At 46.6% G+C, this 17,659-nt stretch overlaps 1 protein-coding gene across 1 annotated transcript in view; it reads left to right on the top strand.

Moving 5' to 3' along the window:
* Positions 1–17,659, top strand: part of LOC135383310 (A disintegrin and metalloproteinase with thrombospondin motifs like) — an 88,207-nt gene that overhangs the window by 10,185 nt on the left and 60,363 nt on the right. Inside the window, exons 5-7 of the mRNA XM_064612824.1 lie at positions 2,436–2,465; positions 6,204–6,352; positions 14,291–14,356. Coding sequence (XP_064468894.1) covers positions 2,436–2,465; positions 6,204–6,352; positions 14,291–14,356 — 245 coding nt within the window. The remainder of the gene's footprint in view (positions 1–2,435; positions 2,466–6,203; positions 6,353–14,290; positions 14,357–17,659) is intronic.

The following is a 17,659-nucleotide window of genomic DNA, read 5'->3' as shown; positions in this document are numbered from 1 at the left end:
CGATCCAGTAGAGTGTCATCGATGTATTGTCGCGAGTGACGTGTTTTCGCAACATTCAACATAAAGTTCTGGCGCCGTTTATTTTCATTATTGCAGATGGTAAGATGTTAGTTATTTTATTTAGCGCAGAAGGGACTCTTCTAGAGTTAAACGGCAACCGTTACGGGGGCGCGAATGACGGCCGGCCGTGCATGAGCGGTGTTTGTGTGTGTGTGTGGGGGGGGATCACACGTATATGGGCATAGAATATGTGGTCCCACTGGGATTCTACCCCTGGGATAGTGATACAGAAGAAACAATGAGAGAACGCGAAAAGAGACAGGGATGGACACAGGCAACGAGCTGACAAGAACAAAGTACTCTCACCGTATTTATTGCACCACTCAACATACTCTTAGCCAATGAAGCCCAAAATAGATTTGCTTGCAGTTTTCCTTGACATTCCATATGCCTGACCAGTGAATGCTTAATCAACCATGGCCCCTTATACCTAGGGAGTAAGCATGGGGTAAAGACTGCGCTATTTCTAAATATATAATTCCGGGAGAAATCGGGAGATAATTGTGCCTTCGGTGTTTTTGTTTCTCCTCTTTAGTCATTTCCTTTTTTTTTCTTTTTTGTGATCTACCAGCGCTAGTCCAAGAAGGCATAGGTGTTGACACACATGGGTGTGTTGATGGGAACCTAAGTGACTCATTCTTACACGTGTTACACATGCGACCTTTCTTCCTCTTCAGTGGAAACGTCACGTAAGGATTTCATAGTGACTGGAAATCAGGAAGAAATCGGGTTTTACCCGAATGCTTCTTGGTTTGAGCGTGCTTCGGTACGACGGGCTGCCGTCGATTATGCGCGGCACTGCATCATCTCAAGGCTTTGGTCTATTAAGTTTCTCCAGCACTTTCTCACCGTTGATGATGAATTCATCATGCAACACGACGTTGGTCCCGTCGAAGTGAGTCGCGTAAACACATGTGTGAGGAGAGCCGAAGGAGAACCAGCCACCTTCGATTCGAGGAATGGCGAGTTTCCACTTCTCACGCTTTTCAAGATCCGTAGGAAGCGTAAACATCGACACTTTCCATCCTTCCGAGTACCCCGAGCGACACTTCGTAAACAGCATGTTTGTCGCATGCTGTTAGCATACAGTTATCGCGCTCTGACAGCAGAAACACATGCACTGCAACGCCAGACGGGGGAGTTTGTCTCTCGCACACAGATGGCAGTGCCGCCACGCGGGCGCCAGAGCCGTTTATAGGGAGAGTTTGGCCATTAGGAGGAGCCTAACCTGAAGCGCGTCATGCGACGTCACGGCTAAGCCACCTCCCTCGCCGTGATCTATTATTGTCCCGTTGCCAGCCGGTCGCCGACGCCATATTGATGCTGAGCGTTGTTTACGATGGAAGGCGGAAAGACACGTGCGTACTATGTCCTTCGAAAGCCCTTCGTCCTTGAACTCTTTCAGTTTGGCAACAAAGCCCCGCTTATCACACGCGGCTGTCGGTCATAAGCCGGTTATTTCTGTAGATTGCATTCATTGCGACAACAAAGCTCAAAGCCCACGAGGCGGCATAAGATCAAAGAATGACCAAACTCTCCCTATAAACGGCTCTGGCGGGCGCTCCGGTCCCTGAGCGAAACTCCCACATAGAGCTACGGAGAAGCTGCACTTAGATGACCCAAATCTCTTTCTTTTTTTTCTTCTTTCTTTTTTTTTTTTTTTTTTTTTTGCTGTGGCGTGTTCGGCAACGCACCTTTGACATAATGAATGGCACAGATGACCTGCATCCTCTGTTCCGCACACCTTTCAAAAATCCCCCATGCACTCTTGGAAATAGCTTATCGGAGAATGGTGGAAGAAGGTGGGTACTTCCGTGATGGAGCCCGTCCCCCCTGGCATGTGACTCGTGACATGAACCAGTACAGCTCAAGCGGGTAAAAGCAGCGCACGTGATCTGAGAATAACAAAAGAGGAAAGGTACGGGAATTTGCTGAACCTCACGCTATTCAATAGGCGCTCCACTCGCCCGTACATCTCAGTTTCGAAGGTTCCTTCTAGCATACTCCTTAAGATTTCTATGGTTGGGCGCCTTCAATGTAAAATAAACACAAGCCTTCACAAAAATACAATAGAATAACATTTCGTGTAATATTTCACTCATGCAATAAACCATAGAACATCACAACTACAGAATAAATTGCTCTTAATGCACAAACCAACGCGTTTTGCCATTCTCGTTGAATGTTTCGATGCTGGCTGCAGCTGGTAAGTAATGCTATGCAATTAAACGCAAATTGGGTACGTTGCAGCAATACTTAGACATTCACGCGTAACTCTAGTTTGCATATGCCTACACGGTACACCCAGGTATCATCTACATGCCTGCCTGCGGAGTTCCGCCACTAAAGTAATTATTCCTTTCACACCATTTTAGCCTCAAGTGGAACACAGCAGAAGGTTTCAGGTAAGTACTCGTACATCTTGAAAGGACAAAATTACCTGTGCCGAATATCGAAATAAGAATTCAATTGTATCATTATAGCGCTGGATAATCACAACTTACGTTTGAGTTTTAACCGAATGGAAAGAAGATAATGGCGACCTCTAACACATCCGTCATTATGTCTTCTTAATCGGCATTTATAAAGCTCCTCACAAATGCAATACTGTATAAGTGGTTAAATTCGCGGGCTCAATAATTTGCAAATTTGTGAGGAGCCGGGATCAGGCAATTATTCGCGGAACCTTGAATTCGCGGTACCGCGGTGCGTTGGCCCTGTACCAGGGGTCTTAGGGGCCCTCCACCTTGAAAATCCAGGAAGAAGTTAACAAAAGGTCACACAACTGGGTAATAACCCATCGCATTTGTCTTCCTTTTGAGCCCTTCTGACTGAGAGGGCTGAGATTAGGGCGTCCTTACTCGGCTGGTATCTGGGTCATTGCCGAATTGCCCTGTCTCCCGTCATTTCTGTCACTGCATCGAGCAGGTACAGCTTGTGACAAAAATTCACGGAATACCAGGGTACCATATTCCTCAATTGGAGCTACACTCTAGCAGCAAACAGGAGCGGACACACATGCTGAATTGGTGGGCAGAGCAGCCGGTCACCCGTTTCTGACTGGGTGTCTTCCTGATATCTAGCAGGGAGCTGCTCCGATGAAGAAATACGTCAGTGCCGTGTTCCGTAAACTTTTGTCCCAAGCTGTACGATTGGTATTTAATGCAGCATAATAGCGTAATAAACCGCGTACATAAGTTGCCTCAGCGTTCTTTGTAAAATTTCTTACATATTTCGTTCGGGCATTTTTCTGTCATTGGTTTGAATACTTCGCGGAACTTTAAATTCGCGAGGAAATGAGCGCTCGCGAATTTCGCGAAAATTAGTTCCTCGCGAAAATTACTACTTATCCAGTATTTCTGAAACTCACTTAGGTTCCTTCTGTGCTGCTGTCAGCAGCGATAGAAAGTTGTTCAAAATATCACTGTGGTAGCGTATAATTTCTAGTTGATAGTTTCATAGCCTTTAGTGAAACAGCCCTTTAGATAAGAAAATGTCGAACGCATCGCTCGGTGGAAATCTGTAGTTATTGGGTTGATGCATCTCAGTATCGCGAAACGTCGCCAAATGTCGCAAATGTTGACAGAGATTTATTTAGAGGGGTGTTGGGGGGGGGGGGGTACCCCTTTGCATTACCAGCTCAAGATATAAAAAAAAAATCACTGACTGACGCCACGCCATTGGCAACTGGGTCAACGACGGCAGTGTTTTATTCAGACCCCCTACATTCCAGACCCATTTATAGGGAGCGTTTGGCCATTCTCTGATCTTTTGCGCCGCATGGGTGGAGCCTCTTTTGACGTCAGAGTCGTCGTTGCGCCGCCCAAAAAGCCTCAATGCAAGCGGAATCCGCTTATCAGTCATCTGGTGCGCGCCATTTTGATGTTGTCCGCCAGCTGGTCGACATGTTTGTGGTCGCGCTGAATGTAATATACAGGTATAACCGGTTTATGACCCACAGCCGGGTGGGATGGGGGGGGGGCTTTGCTGCCAAACTGAAAGAGTTCAAGGACCGAGGGCTTTCGAAGGACGAAGTACGCACGTGTCTTCCCTCCTTGCACGGTAAACAACGATCAGAATCAATATGGCGTCTGCGACCTCGTGACGACGGGACAACAATAGAGCACCGCGAGGGAGGTCGTTCAGAGGTGACGCCGCATGACCTGCTTCAAGTTGGGCTCCTCCTAAAGGCCAAACTCTCCTTATAAACGGCTCTGCTGCCTTCCTTTCTTGTGTGCCTCTTGGAGGGCGGACTATCTTATTTCATATTTAGGCACATCTCTGCAATGATACAAAACGTTGTTATAATCTTACTATAATATGTCTCTCTTTTGTCTGTATTTTTTTTTTTTTTTTGCAAAACCCCCTTGCTTGCGAGTCTGGATAAAGCACTCTGTGATGGGCACGCAGTCGTGAGGTGCTCCCAGACGCCTCAAAAGAGGTTTAGCTTCAACGCAGCCTTATCTGACAGCCACGTGAGCATTTTGTCAGGGGTTTATTTTGATTCAATACAGATTTTTTTTATTTATACAGTTCCTATACCGTATTCGATACAGTTATGAGAGCAGTACAGACGCTGTTATCGCATCAGGGTTATGTGATCAGGCGGATATTCTGTCGAAGACAGAACATCGTTGTAGGGGCCGGTGGGCTGGTCAAGCTGCATCTTCCGGCTTTTTTTTCCCGGCCCTACCCATCGCTGAATGGGAAATTAACAACTGAATTGAATTGAACACAGTGCGTAACTACTATAGGCAACTATACAGGGTGTCCCAGCTAAGTGTATACAGATTGAAAAAAAAAATATATATAACACTTTTTCCAAGATGAAATCAATTGCAATATAGCATATGCTGAAGGGCACTCCCTAGGAGGGCATTAGCAAAGTCCAAAGGCAATGTCTTAATTAGCTTTCATTAATTAACTTGTTAATTATAAAAGCTACAAAGTTGTCCCAATGAGAACATCTGTTCCTTTCGGTCACCTGATATCGTAGCCGTTTCCAGAACAAAAATTGGTTCGCTAGATCGCTCGCAAAAAATTCGTGAAGGAACGCCATTTTTTCTTTATTTTGTTCATTGCACTTCTTAGAAGACGCGTCTTTCCTTCATCCCCAATGTGAGAGAGAGAAAGAGCACACTATCGCCTCTCGCGTCCTGGGGCTAGATTTTGAACTTTTCGCTATCCCGTAACGCTCGCTAAACGCTCGTGCTCCCCGGTTAACGGCCAATGCGCGTGACGGAATGAGTGCGCAAATTTTGAAAAAATAGCTATAACGATCGCTATGTGCACATCAAGATTGAGCCCCTGGAAAAAGATTAAAGGGAAACAGAACATGCAACCCAAGATAAGGCCAGTTCCGATAGAGTCACCCGATACATTTGTTTTTGTTTCGTTTCCGCAAGTTAAAGCTCATCTTCGACGCATGAGGCGGCACTGTGCTCCTTCCCCCTCTCACGTTGGGGATGAAGTAAATATGCGTCTGCGAAGATGCGCAATCAACAAAATAAAGAAAAAATGGCGTTCCTTCACTAATTTTTTGCGGGCGATCTATGGAACGGATTTTTGTTCTGAAAACGGCTACGATATCAGGTGACCGAAAGGAACAGATGTTCTCATTGGGACAACTTTGTAGCATTTATAATTAACAAGTTAATTATTTAAAGTTAATTAAAACATTGCCTTTCGACTTTGCTAATGCCCTCCTGGGAGTGTCCTTCAGCATATGCTATATTGCAATTGATTTCATCTTGGAAAAAGTGTTATATATATTTTTAAAAAATCTGTATACACTTAGCTGGGACACCCTGTATATGATTATCTAAAATACATTAATTGACTTTTGATTAAATGAGTTGATAAGTAAATTTAAGGTGTTTTCGAGGAAAGGTTGGATAGCTGAGTTGGAGTCTAACTAATGCCGTCTGTCCAGAAAGCACTGATATATTGTTTGCTGAGACTTGCTAGCACATGGACTCTGCACCTGGGTATACGATTTTGAACATGTCTATAACTTTGGTTACTTACCGTACACGTTTGCCTTTGTTCTGTCTTTTACAGCTATAACTATCGAGAAAGCGGAATGAACACACATGATAAAGGATACCGTGTACCATCATTATGTTTTTGTATTCCATTGTTAGAGCGTATGTACCTGTGGCACCCCTACTATGGCTATCAGCTGCCGGTAACAATTTGGATGGAAGTGCTTGTTGTGTGCGACTTCGAGCATCGAGCAGCATTTAAGAGCGACGAGGAACATACGACCTACGTTGTGATCTTTATGAGATCGGTTGGTTCATGTTGAATGTCATTATACGGCTAGAGGTGTGCGCGGGCGCAGGTAGCGATTGCCCACAGATACCCTTACAGTTTTGTGGTTCGCGGGCAGGAATTTAATGCCGCTGTTTCTTTTTTCTTTTTCTTTTTTTGTGGGTGGGGTTTATGCGTCTGGGGATAATGCGAGTAAGCACGCATTACCTGCACCAAACTAGTCTTTTGCGACCCTTTAGCTTATTAATTTTGACATTTCCCCAGATTTCGTCGAGAAAGGTTCTTCAAAGTGGTGATTTCACCTTTCGAAAGAGCACATGTGGCTTTCATCCAGACTTGAGCCCGTTCTCCAAAAATATAATTGATTACCGTTCCCGTTACTCGTCTGGCAAACGTAATTGTTTGCCGTTACAAATTACTCCACTCAAAATGTAATTGGGACGCACGGCTACCTACGACGCAGAGAAGGCCCACCAGAATGCCGCCATTGCAATGTCCAGCGCACTGTGGTCCACCCCCTTTGAAAATGCTCGCTTGAAACACTTTGCCGTACTAAACAAGCACAAGGTTCCGCTTCATCCGACCATTCTTCTAGGTGACGAGCCAATGGTTGAACCTGATTCCATTACGAATTTCCTTAGAGATTGCAACCTCCTCAACCAACTCTAGTGCCATCTTGACCCCTACATGTAGAGAATGGGCAGACAGGGAAACTCCCGCCCAGGGCTGTGTCCTAAAGTCCTTTTAAGGACAGAGATGGATTGGCGACTCTCTCGCCCAGGACACCCCTCGGAATCCCTTAGGTAGGTAGTTGGGTGATGCCCTCACCCGAGGCAGCCCCGAAGTCTCACATGAGACAGAGGATGATTGGCAACTCCCTTGCCTGGGGTTGCCTCAAAGTCGCGCCCTTTCACACCCCACATGGGTGACTTTCATCATTCACTTCATTATCTACTTGCCATAGTCACAGCTTTTAATTGTTAACCATATAGAAGCTTGCTATATTTAACCATTTTGGCGCAGCATGGCCAGAGCTGCTCTTGCGCCAAAAAACCCCAAAACCCAAAATGTCATTGGGTAAAGAGTGTAAAAGTAATGCGTTACCCTGGACGTTATTTTTAATTCGTGCAAAAATTAGCGTCTCAGTGTGCTTGAAAAAAACAAAGTAAAGGCCCAACTGCCAAGATATTGCAACAGCTGAAATAGCGCGAAAGACTCGCGCGTGAGAGGAAAGCAATAATTCTTTGCATGTCTCAACAAATGAGCCACATAACGTGGGCCATAGTAAGTCGGCCCACGCCTGATTAACCTTCCTTCACTCCCTTTCTTTTTCCAATGAACATGTCCCCCCCTCACATGATGTTGCTGTTTACACACTAACAGAGTCACTGCTCAAATTTTTCATCTTTCATTTTGCCGTGTTTCCTTATTAAGATGCCGGCGGCTATGCTGAAGGCCCACTTTACAGCAGCACTTTTTAGAGGTGCTGTGTTGTACCTGAAAACCATTTACCGGGTAACCGGGTACTTGGTGTGAACTGACAAGAATGCGTTGCTAGGATAACAAAGGTATATCGCCTCTAGGTACCGCTACACAATACCGTTCCCTCCCAATGACTTCGGCTATAGGCATGGTGAAGCTGAAGTTGTCTTCCGTGCCTATCTTTTATTATCGTTCGTTATTCGCTTGCCGACTCCAAGTGCGCTCCTCCGTGAGGTGACAGCGCCACACGTAGGCACGCCCCCAACTAACAAAGACCAGCCTAACTATAAGCAGCCGACCGTAGGACTACCATGTATATTCCCTGTCAGGACGTTGACCCTTTGAGGGCTCAGCAATAGAAACATTAACGGACTGGCCATTAGTGCGCCACCAGGAAGTTGCACTCGGCACACTAGAATTCCAGTGTATGACCTACTGTGACGCAGCACATTGGAGAAGGAGTAGTAGGGAGATTAGGAAGAGGGTCCATGGGAATTCCAGAACGCCATTGCCATGGTTTCCGCTTACTACTCTAGAACAGAGCAACAAAGACCAGGAAATTCTCACGGAGCAGGGGTATCATGAGCGAGGCTTTACGTCAAAAGTAATTGATTACTCGGCAATTATTTACTCAATATTGTAATCAGATTACTCGAAAAATTACATTCAGTAATGTGACAAATTAGTAACAAAAATTACTCAAAAAGTAATTGACAGCAAGCAACGCAATTACTTGTAACGCGTTACCTACAGCCTGCTCTCATGTACGTGGATTGTTCTTCCCTTCGTTAGCCCTAAGGTAACCGAGGTATCTTAAACCCGAAATAACCCCTCACCTTCGGGCCAATAGCCAAGAACGGTGACGGTGGCCTCGGTCACCGTTCCGGTCTCCTCGGAACGCACGACGCGGTTCCCCGAGGCCATAGTCGTTCCCCGGTACGGAGAAACCGATCGAACTGCGCCCCTTGCGAACGGACACTACTGTGTCTTCAAGAAGCTTCTCTGACAGAGGGACTGAACATCAGGCACATAAGTGTATGTAATAGTCAGACCAGTAACCCAACGAATGGCGATGCGTCGCTAGACCAAGATATGGGGGACTCTTTCACGCTGGTGACGTACAAGAATAGGCCTCAAGGCATCCCCGTATTGTTCAAACCAGTTGATCCTGGAAAGTCGTTTTGGAACGTTAATCCCAACGTGGTAGCAAAAACTATTCGTTCTGCTGCCCAGGACAAGCTGCCAGGTCTTAGGCATCGAATTTCTATATTGGCAATTAGCGAAGCTTATGTTAAGAAAGACTTCAGACTCAGCGGTTATAGTATGATCACGCGAGAGGACACATATATCTCAAGGACGGTTCTGCTTGTTCGGCGTGTTTTCAATGCAGCCGTCCTTCCAACGCCGAAAGTGGCTTGTTTAAACTGTATCCGGTGTAAAATTCGCTTGGGCAAAACTGTCGTCACTGTGGTGAACTTGTACGTGCCACCGTCAGCTAAGGTGTTAAAGACCGATTTGAAGGCAGTGTTGGGCAATATAGAGACTCCTTATCTTAACGCTCAGCCCCATGCATGGGACAGCACCAAAACTGATCGTCGAGGGAAAATGTGGATGGACCTGATGGAGAGCTTGGATCTCTGCATCCTGCAACGGCTTGCACGCGTTTTTGCGGAGGCCTTTCTCTACGGACGTTCTAGACGTCTCTTTCTGCTCAAGAGGTATTTATTGGAAGCTGCATTGGTACACGTACCTGGATTGCAGAGTTAGCGACCACGTACCCATGGGATGTAGAACGGCGAAAGTAACAGACTGGCGTTCCTCCCGTACAGCATGTGGATACAGAGCCCTGCCTTTGCTTTCTGTGGATCAGCTAGAAGATGTCATTGTCGATGCCCTTACCTCGTCCTCTAAAACAGTCAACGTGTGTGCTGGCCACTTAGGTTCAAACCCTCGTGGTGAGCACTACGTGCTGTCCGAAGACGCGCTGAGAGTAATGTTCGACTGACAGAAAATCCCTCTGATATACAGGGTGTCCACGCTAAGTGTGAACAGATTTTTAAAAAATATACATAACACTTTTTCCAAGATGAAATCAATTGCAATATAGCATATGCTAAAGGGCACTCCCTAGCAGGGCGTTAGCAAAGTCCAAAGGCAATGTCTTAATTAACTTTCATTAATTAACTTTTTAATTATCAAAGCTACAAAGTTGTCCCAATGAGAACATCTGTTCCTTTCGGTCACCTGATATCGTAGCCGTTTTCAGAACAAAAATCCGTTCGATAGATCGCCCGCAAAAAATTCGTGAAGGAACGCCATTTTTTTCTTTATTTTGTTCATTGCGCTTCTTAGAAGACGCGTCTTTCTTTCACCCCCAATGTGAGAGGGAGAAAGAGCACACTATCGCCTCTCGCGTCCTGGAAAAAGATTAAAAGGAAACAGAAAATGCAACCCAAGATAAGGCCAGTTCCGATAGATTTGTTTTTGTTTTGTTTCCGCAAGTTAAAGCTCATCTTCGACGCATGAGGCGGCACTGTGCTCCTTCCCCCTCTCCCGTTGGGATGAAGGAAATACGCGTTCCTTCACGATGTTTTTGCGGGCGATCTATCGAACGGATTTTTGTTCTGAAAACGGCTACGATATCAGGTGACCGAAAGGAACAGATGTTCTCATTGGGACAACTTTGTAGCTTTTATAATTAAAAAGTTAAATAATGAAAGTTAATTAAGACATTGCCTTTGGACTTTGATAATGCCCTGCTAGGGAGTGCCCTTCAGCATATGCTATATTGCAATTGATTTCATCTTGGAAAAAGTGTTATATATATTTTTAAAAATCTGTTCACACTTAGCGTGGACACCCTGTACGCACCCTGGGAGCAAGATGCGCTAGTAGGCTTGTACAGAAAGCACTCCGAGACTTTGAACGTGAACGGTGGCGGGCACTTCAGTTACTCCTTATCAACGTTTGAGAGCCCTGCTGGAGAGTGGCATGGAGTTTAAAGGAGAATCCTCCAGTTAGGAATCCACTTGGAGCGTTTGCGCTCTTAACATCTACTTCTGACAAAGATATGGCCAGAGAATTCTACCGAGTCATTGCGAAGGGAGCCAATGTGCCAACACCGACGAGCACCTGATTCAAACAGCCCATGTAGCATCTATTCTCGAGCATGCTAACCCATCAGCAGTCCCTGCATTGGATATGGACTTCTCCGTTGCATAGCGTTTGTCAGCAATTTCAGCTTCATGCAACAAGTCGTCTCCAGGCCCGGACGCCATTATATATACGGTGATTCGAAACCTTGACCCTACTTCCCTTCATTCACTACTGGATATCTGCAATCACCCGTGGAGGCACGGGCAGGTTTCTAGGCACTGGAAAGTCAGCGAAGTGGTACCGCTGCTACAACCAGGAAAACACACATCGCAATTAGCATCCTTCCGCCCGCTAACTTTGACTAGCTGCTTGGGGAAACTTATGGAACGAATGGTCTTGTGTATAATTGAGTGGTGGCTCAAAACCCGTGCCTTCTTCCCTCAAGAACAAGCTGAGTTCCGACGTCACCGCATTTCGATAGATTCTGTCATCGACCTGGTCACGTCGGTGGATGAGGCACGACGAGGAGGGAAGATCTCGGCCACTATATTTCTTGACGTTAAGAGAGCTTATGACACCGTCAGTCATACATCAATCTTACATGTATTATACAGCGCTGCGTTCTCACGTACAACGTTGCTTTGGATCGCTGATTTCCTCAGTCAGTGTTGTATTTTCGTGCGGACGAGACAAGATGACACAGAGCAGTTCCCCACGTCGTAGGGGGGTAAGCACAAGGAAGCATCGTAAGTCCGCTCCTTTTTAATGCCGTTATGGTGGGCATTGGAACCTCCATTCAGCGGAAAGTCAACTTGTCCCTGTATGCCTATTACCAGTGATGGCCACTAACTACTTCTACAGTAGTTTAACTACTAACTACTTCGCGATGGAGTAGTTTAACTAGTAGTTCAACTACTTTCCAGGTGAGGTAGTTAAAACTACTTCTTTAACTACTGCAATATATTTTAACTACATCTATAACTACTTAACGTTGTCCATCAACACCAATCCCATTCTATAGTGTTCTTGGACACCTAAATATGAATCACGAGCAGTGATAAAAGTGAAGATTTAGTACACATGCACGGCACAATTGTTCTGCACCTCCGTTCTCATCAAACAAGTAGCTCAAGGTAAAAGTCGGAAGCACAATCGTGCCGTAAAGCTTGCGGCAAACTCGGAAGTAGTTGGCGCCTGCAGTAACCTAACTACTGTAGTTAACGACTCGAAATAGTAGTTTAACTAGTAGTTGCCACTACATTTCTGCAAGTAGTTGATAATTACTTTTTAACTACAATCAGGTAGTTTAACTACATGTAGTTAACTACTGGCCATCACTGCCGATTATATCTGTATTTGGACTACAGTCACTTCCCGTCCAGCGCTCCGTCAGCGTCTACAGCGAACGTTAGATGCCATTCGTCTCAATTTACTCCAGACAGGAATGGAGATATCCGTGGAGAAAAGCGCTGTTCTAGACTTTCTGTTCTTGAGCTCTCACACTTTGGGTGAAGGAAAGAAGCGTCTCTGAAGATGCGCAATGAACAAAATAAAGAAAAAAATGGTGTTCCTTCACGAATTTTTTGCGGACGATCTACCGAACGGATTTTTGTTCTGAAAATGGCTACGATATCAGGTCACCGAATGGAACAGATGTTCTCATTGGACACTTTCGTAGCTTCTATAATTAAAAAGTTAAAAAGTTAATTAACGATTATTAGGTAATTAGTCATTTGACGGTTGAGCAACATATGGCCAAGAACGTCCGGCTGTGAGGCTAGCCCTATTTGCAGCGAGCGTGGTGTACTGGCCAACGTAGCGCACATTCCTGCGCTGTCGGGCTTATATCAACGAGATGTGTACACTGCAATCACAGCTTGCCACCTTTGGCTGTCGTGCATCCTCGGCCCTTCGGACACTGCGGCCCACTCGAGGGCGGACTTACGTCATGTAGTTAGTTTTTTTAGGCGACTGACCTAAAGGACTCATTGTGAACCCGACAGCGCCCTCGGACATTCCCACCATCACGATCAGGATCGCCATCGCTCCTCATAGCTCATCATCGTCATCACTCATGTTAGACCCCATAGCTAGCGTAGCGTTCCACACCTAGAGTGGAACCAACCACTTCATCATCAGAATATAATCGTTGTTGTTGTTGTGCTTTCATCTAAGTATCACAAATAAACAAACTCGACACCGAACATTAAGCGAAACAGCACGCGTTCGTGGAAATGCGTTCACTTTTCTGATTTGTTTCGCTGTTCTGTTATTTCTGAGTAGAAATTCAGTGTCACTGCAAGTTGCAGGTAACTGCGGTCAGAGCTGTGGTGGGGATGTACCCATTCTGCGTCCACAGGTATAGTGCGAGTATACCCGCATCAGACGCCGCGAGTAGCGGTTGCGGGTGGCACATCTGCGGGTGCAGGTACGAATTTACTTACCCCCGCGCAAACCCTTAATCATTACATTCTCCCTGTGATCCCCTTATACCGTTGTTGTTAATCAAGCAACACAAACTGTTCTCGTTCCCACGTTTTCCTCTCTATAGCCGCATATAGTGTCGGCAGGCATATTTTGGAATTCAGGGATCGCTGTTACCATAATCGAGATTTATATTGAAAACAGTGACAGCAGCTGACCATGCATTGTAACGTTGTGGTTTAAGCGTGCTTGAGGTATGCAGAACTATATGAAATCCAACTTGAGAGAAGACTTTATGAACGACCATGAAAGCGGTAGTTTTGTGTTGATATCGGTGGTCCATTACATACTGTGCGTGACACGTTATATAGTGTTCAGTAAAGATAGATTATCCTTCAGTGTCACGCCATGAGTGCACAACAAATATGTTGTCAGCAGACGCGATCGTGAATTCCTATTGGCTCACCAAAGCACGTGACCTTACTAGGCTGCTCCCCTGGGCTACACGGTTTTAAACCCTAGTTTTTGCTGAACCACTGATTCATCCCAATTATTTGGATTTCGGGTAAATATTCCTCACCGCGATTCGCTGCGCAAATTACGTAACGAATTGAAAGGTGCTCTCCCCGCCGGAAAGATCCGCGAAGTTTTGGGCGTAAAGTTTACTGAAGTGACTTTTAATTTTTTGATTAATTTTTAGCTAAATTAGATGTTAATTAAAAAGCTGTCGATTACGTTAATTTAAATTTAGATCAATCCGTAACGCCAAAGGTTACATGACGTTCCTTAAGTGTCAGCCACGCAAAGTGTTGTAAAATGTAAATTGCTCATAACTAAATAACAGTCGATTTAGGTCCTAAAGTTCGGGTTCACTTTATAACACACGTGCCGCACAGATGTGCATCTATTGCATGATGATTCATTTTGCAATTTTTATTGATTTCTCTTTCTCTAGGTTACTCTGAGGTTCGTCGGCCCTACACCTAGGATACGGTTCAGGCTTATAGCACTGCACCGGACAGTAAGACAACTTCGCTTCTGGTTTTCTTTTAAACAATCAGTCAATCAATCAATCAATCAATCAACAACTTCGTGCTAATTCATGTTTTCAAATGTTACTCTTCTAGAACATGGGCGACCTTTTGGGTGGCGCTGTTTGATCGTTCACCGAGCGCATGTTGTTGTTGTAGCAGTACTAGGGGGGGGGGATATGTTTATTAAGAAAAAAAGAAAGGAAAGGTCAGCCAGACAGAGGTCAGCTTGCAATTTGAAAAAAAAGTAGAAAAGTAAAGGAAAAGAAACAGAAGAAAAGGAAAGAAAAGAAAAAGGAAGTACAAAAAACACATAAAACTAAAACTGAAAAATCACACACACAGTCACACAATCACAAGCCGTTGACAAGGTTCGAAGCGTGGAGAAAGCGGAGGAGCGCAGTCGTGGCAGACCACAGGGTCGGCTGAAGAACGGGACCCAGTAAGGTCGCCAGAGCTATAGTGCCGTAGCCAAGTTGGGATACACGACTACAGAGGGCGTCACGGTGCAGAATGTGTTGCCGGCAGTGTAGGATGCAGCGGGGAATATCAGCCACCACGCCACAGATAGTGCAGAGGGGTGTGCTAGATTGACCCATTTTGAAGAGATGCAGCGGGGTGCTGCGACGTTTAGGCGGAGGCGCTGAAGGAGCGATTCCTCGTAACGAATGCAGCGCACGTAATAAAGAAGTCCACTGGGGGGTCGATTGATTGCAGGTGACTGTTGTATGAGGCAGCCTCAGCTCTGAATGCTTGGGCACGAGCAGCACACCGGCGGCGTACAGACATACAGCAGGCAGAAACAGTAAGGGCCAGATGTACAGTGGCATGAGTCGCAGTCTGTGCAGCACGTCGTGCAGCCACATCTGCGCGTGAGTTACCGGATAGGCCACATGCCCGGGAATCCATTGCAGAGAAACAACGTGACCATTTGTACTGAGCCGATTGTACGCCTGGATGATCATACTGGGCAGGTCACGTATGATGGGCGGGAAGACAACAAAAGAAGGGACGCCCTGCTGTCAGTGAGGACAACCCAGGACTTCTCAGTTGGCAGGCCAGCAATGTATTCTAGGGCTGCGAGGATGACATACAGTTCCGCCTCTGTAGAGGACACAGGATAGGGCAACGTGTAGGCTTGTTCGTGGTCTGTGACGTAAAAGGCTGCCCCTGACGTGTCACGCATCACAGATGCATCTGTGAAGATTTGACGACAGCAAGGGTAGGTAGAGTTGATATGTGCCAGCGAAAGCTGATGGGCAACTAGAGGACGGGCTTCGTGTTTTCGAGGAAGGTCCGGGATTGCAGGTTGAATGACGGGACGTTCACGGGTCCACATAGCTGGCGCAAAGGAGGGAGTAGGTGTCGTGGGCAGCAGATAATCCTTTAGGCGGACAATGGCAGTACCGAAGGTGGAAGCAGGGCAGCTTTCTGCAATCTGACCAAGGGGATGGGAAGGGTGGGTCAGACAGCGGGCGTATACGCGCAGGTGGGTTGAGTCCCGTAGAGTGGGAATAGGGTGTTCTCTAGCTTCTGCGAGGACGGAGCGGGTCTCCGTTGTCCGAGGGACCCCTAGGCACACACGGAGGCTGCGGGCTTGAAGGTTGAGAAGCTCTCGGTCTTTGGTAGGGCTGATTCCATGGAGGATAGGGATATACCGTAGCTTGCCCAAGAGAAGGATTGTATGGGCTCGGTGAAAGTCGCGGCTGGAGGGGCCCCAGGACGCACCTGCGACATGCTTAAGGACGTTAACCAGGCTTGAAGCTTTGGCAACAAGTGTCTTCACGTGGGGAGACGATGTCAATCCTTGGTCAACGATACAACGCAGGTAACGGCAGCTTGAGACAACTGTGATGGGCGGTACTAGGGTTCGCACGTGTCTCTACAGCTTGCTCCGTGCTCCGCCATAAAACGGAAATGTGGATAAATTCCGTGTTGGAAATATTCTGTACCCCGGAGACAACACAAGAGCTGCAGTCACAGTGGTGTATCTCCGTTAGCCAAGGCTGTAGTCCACACATTGTAAGTGGGGCATACTAGAAGGTTGTGGACACCAAAGAGCGGACGCATATAGGCAAGACGATTACACTATATTTTACGTGTTTGCTTGAAAAACGTGAACGCGTTCTAAGTACGTTGTCTATGACGTGTGTTTCGCGACGCCATAAGTCAGTCTTTAGCATGCTGGCGCGCTACGTTGTGATTCAGGGGCGTCATACGGCAGCCTAAGCCGATCATAGATGTCTTTGGGCTTGTGGGGGGAGCTGACCTGTCCTGAAGTAATCATTAAAGCGGGGCACCGCGAGTGATGAGGAGAAGCGGGCGGCGATAACAGTCACCAACGACGAACTGGACGCACGCACTGGGATATTGTTAAGACGATCGCCGCTCCGTGTTCCGCGCTACTTTTTGTCTATTCGTCATCAAGTGACTTTCCAACTGCAACAGTAGCTGAGGCGATGTTCTGGACGAAGGAGAACATGGCGCACAGCACGCTATTCAGCAAACGAAGCACCGTGGCGAAGACAAGCTGAGACAGCGCTCCCCGGACTCGCAACACTCAAGCGGTTGTTATTGCAGAACAGCTTCCCGCGATCTCAGTCGCTTCAGTAGCGTGCGCCACGTCGCTGTCCTGGGTGTAGCGTCTCAAGTCACCGCATCACCGCCATTCGTGTTGTTTGGACTACCGAGGTCGCACATTTCACATTATAACTGAGCATTGTGATGCTCAGTCACTTTGACTTGCTTTCGGTGGTTCGAAGCAGACAGCACAATGTGGAACCGTGTTTGACACAATATGTTGGGTGCTGTATGTTGTTTAAGCCATAGAGTTAATATAGGAAGACTCTAGAGATCGTACTTGGTGCGCCGTTAATGGGATTCTCGTAACCCCGAGCGTGACCGCCCAGGCGCAGCCATCTGTTGGTCATGGACAGTGTTAGAGGACGAATTCCTGCCCTCTATCTACAGCGGAGCTGCTCCGGGTGTGGCCAACCCTGTGTAGTCAGGTGGGATAACAAACGGGGAAACGGGCCAATGGAGGGAGCGACGTCTATAGCGTAGGAAGCGAGGGAAGCCGTGGGAAGTGGGGGAAACGAATTGCGTTGAGTGCGTACGAACCTTCGGGATACGTGCAGAAATGAGTTGTGCTATCGGAATCACAAGGTAAACATCGTATCAAACGTGGATCATATTTTATATGAGATTACCTGTGACACAGTCATCCCTTCGCTTTCCACCGACACGGATGAAGAGGTTTACCGCCTATGACGTGTTGAAGTGGCGTCTGTGTG

Source organism: Ornithodoros turicata, chromosome 2 (assembly GCF_037126465.1).
Source record: "Ornithodoros turicata isolate Travis chromosome 2, ASM3712646v1, whole genome shotgun sequence".
NCBI lineage: Eukaryota > Metazoa > Arthropoda > Arachnida > Ixodida > Argasidae > Ornithodoros > Ornithodoros turicata.
The sequence above is the reverse complement of the archived record's forward strand: the minus strand, read 5'-3'. Positions and strand labels throughout refer to the sequence as shown.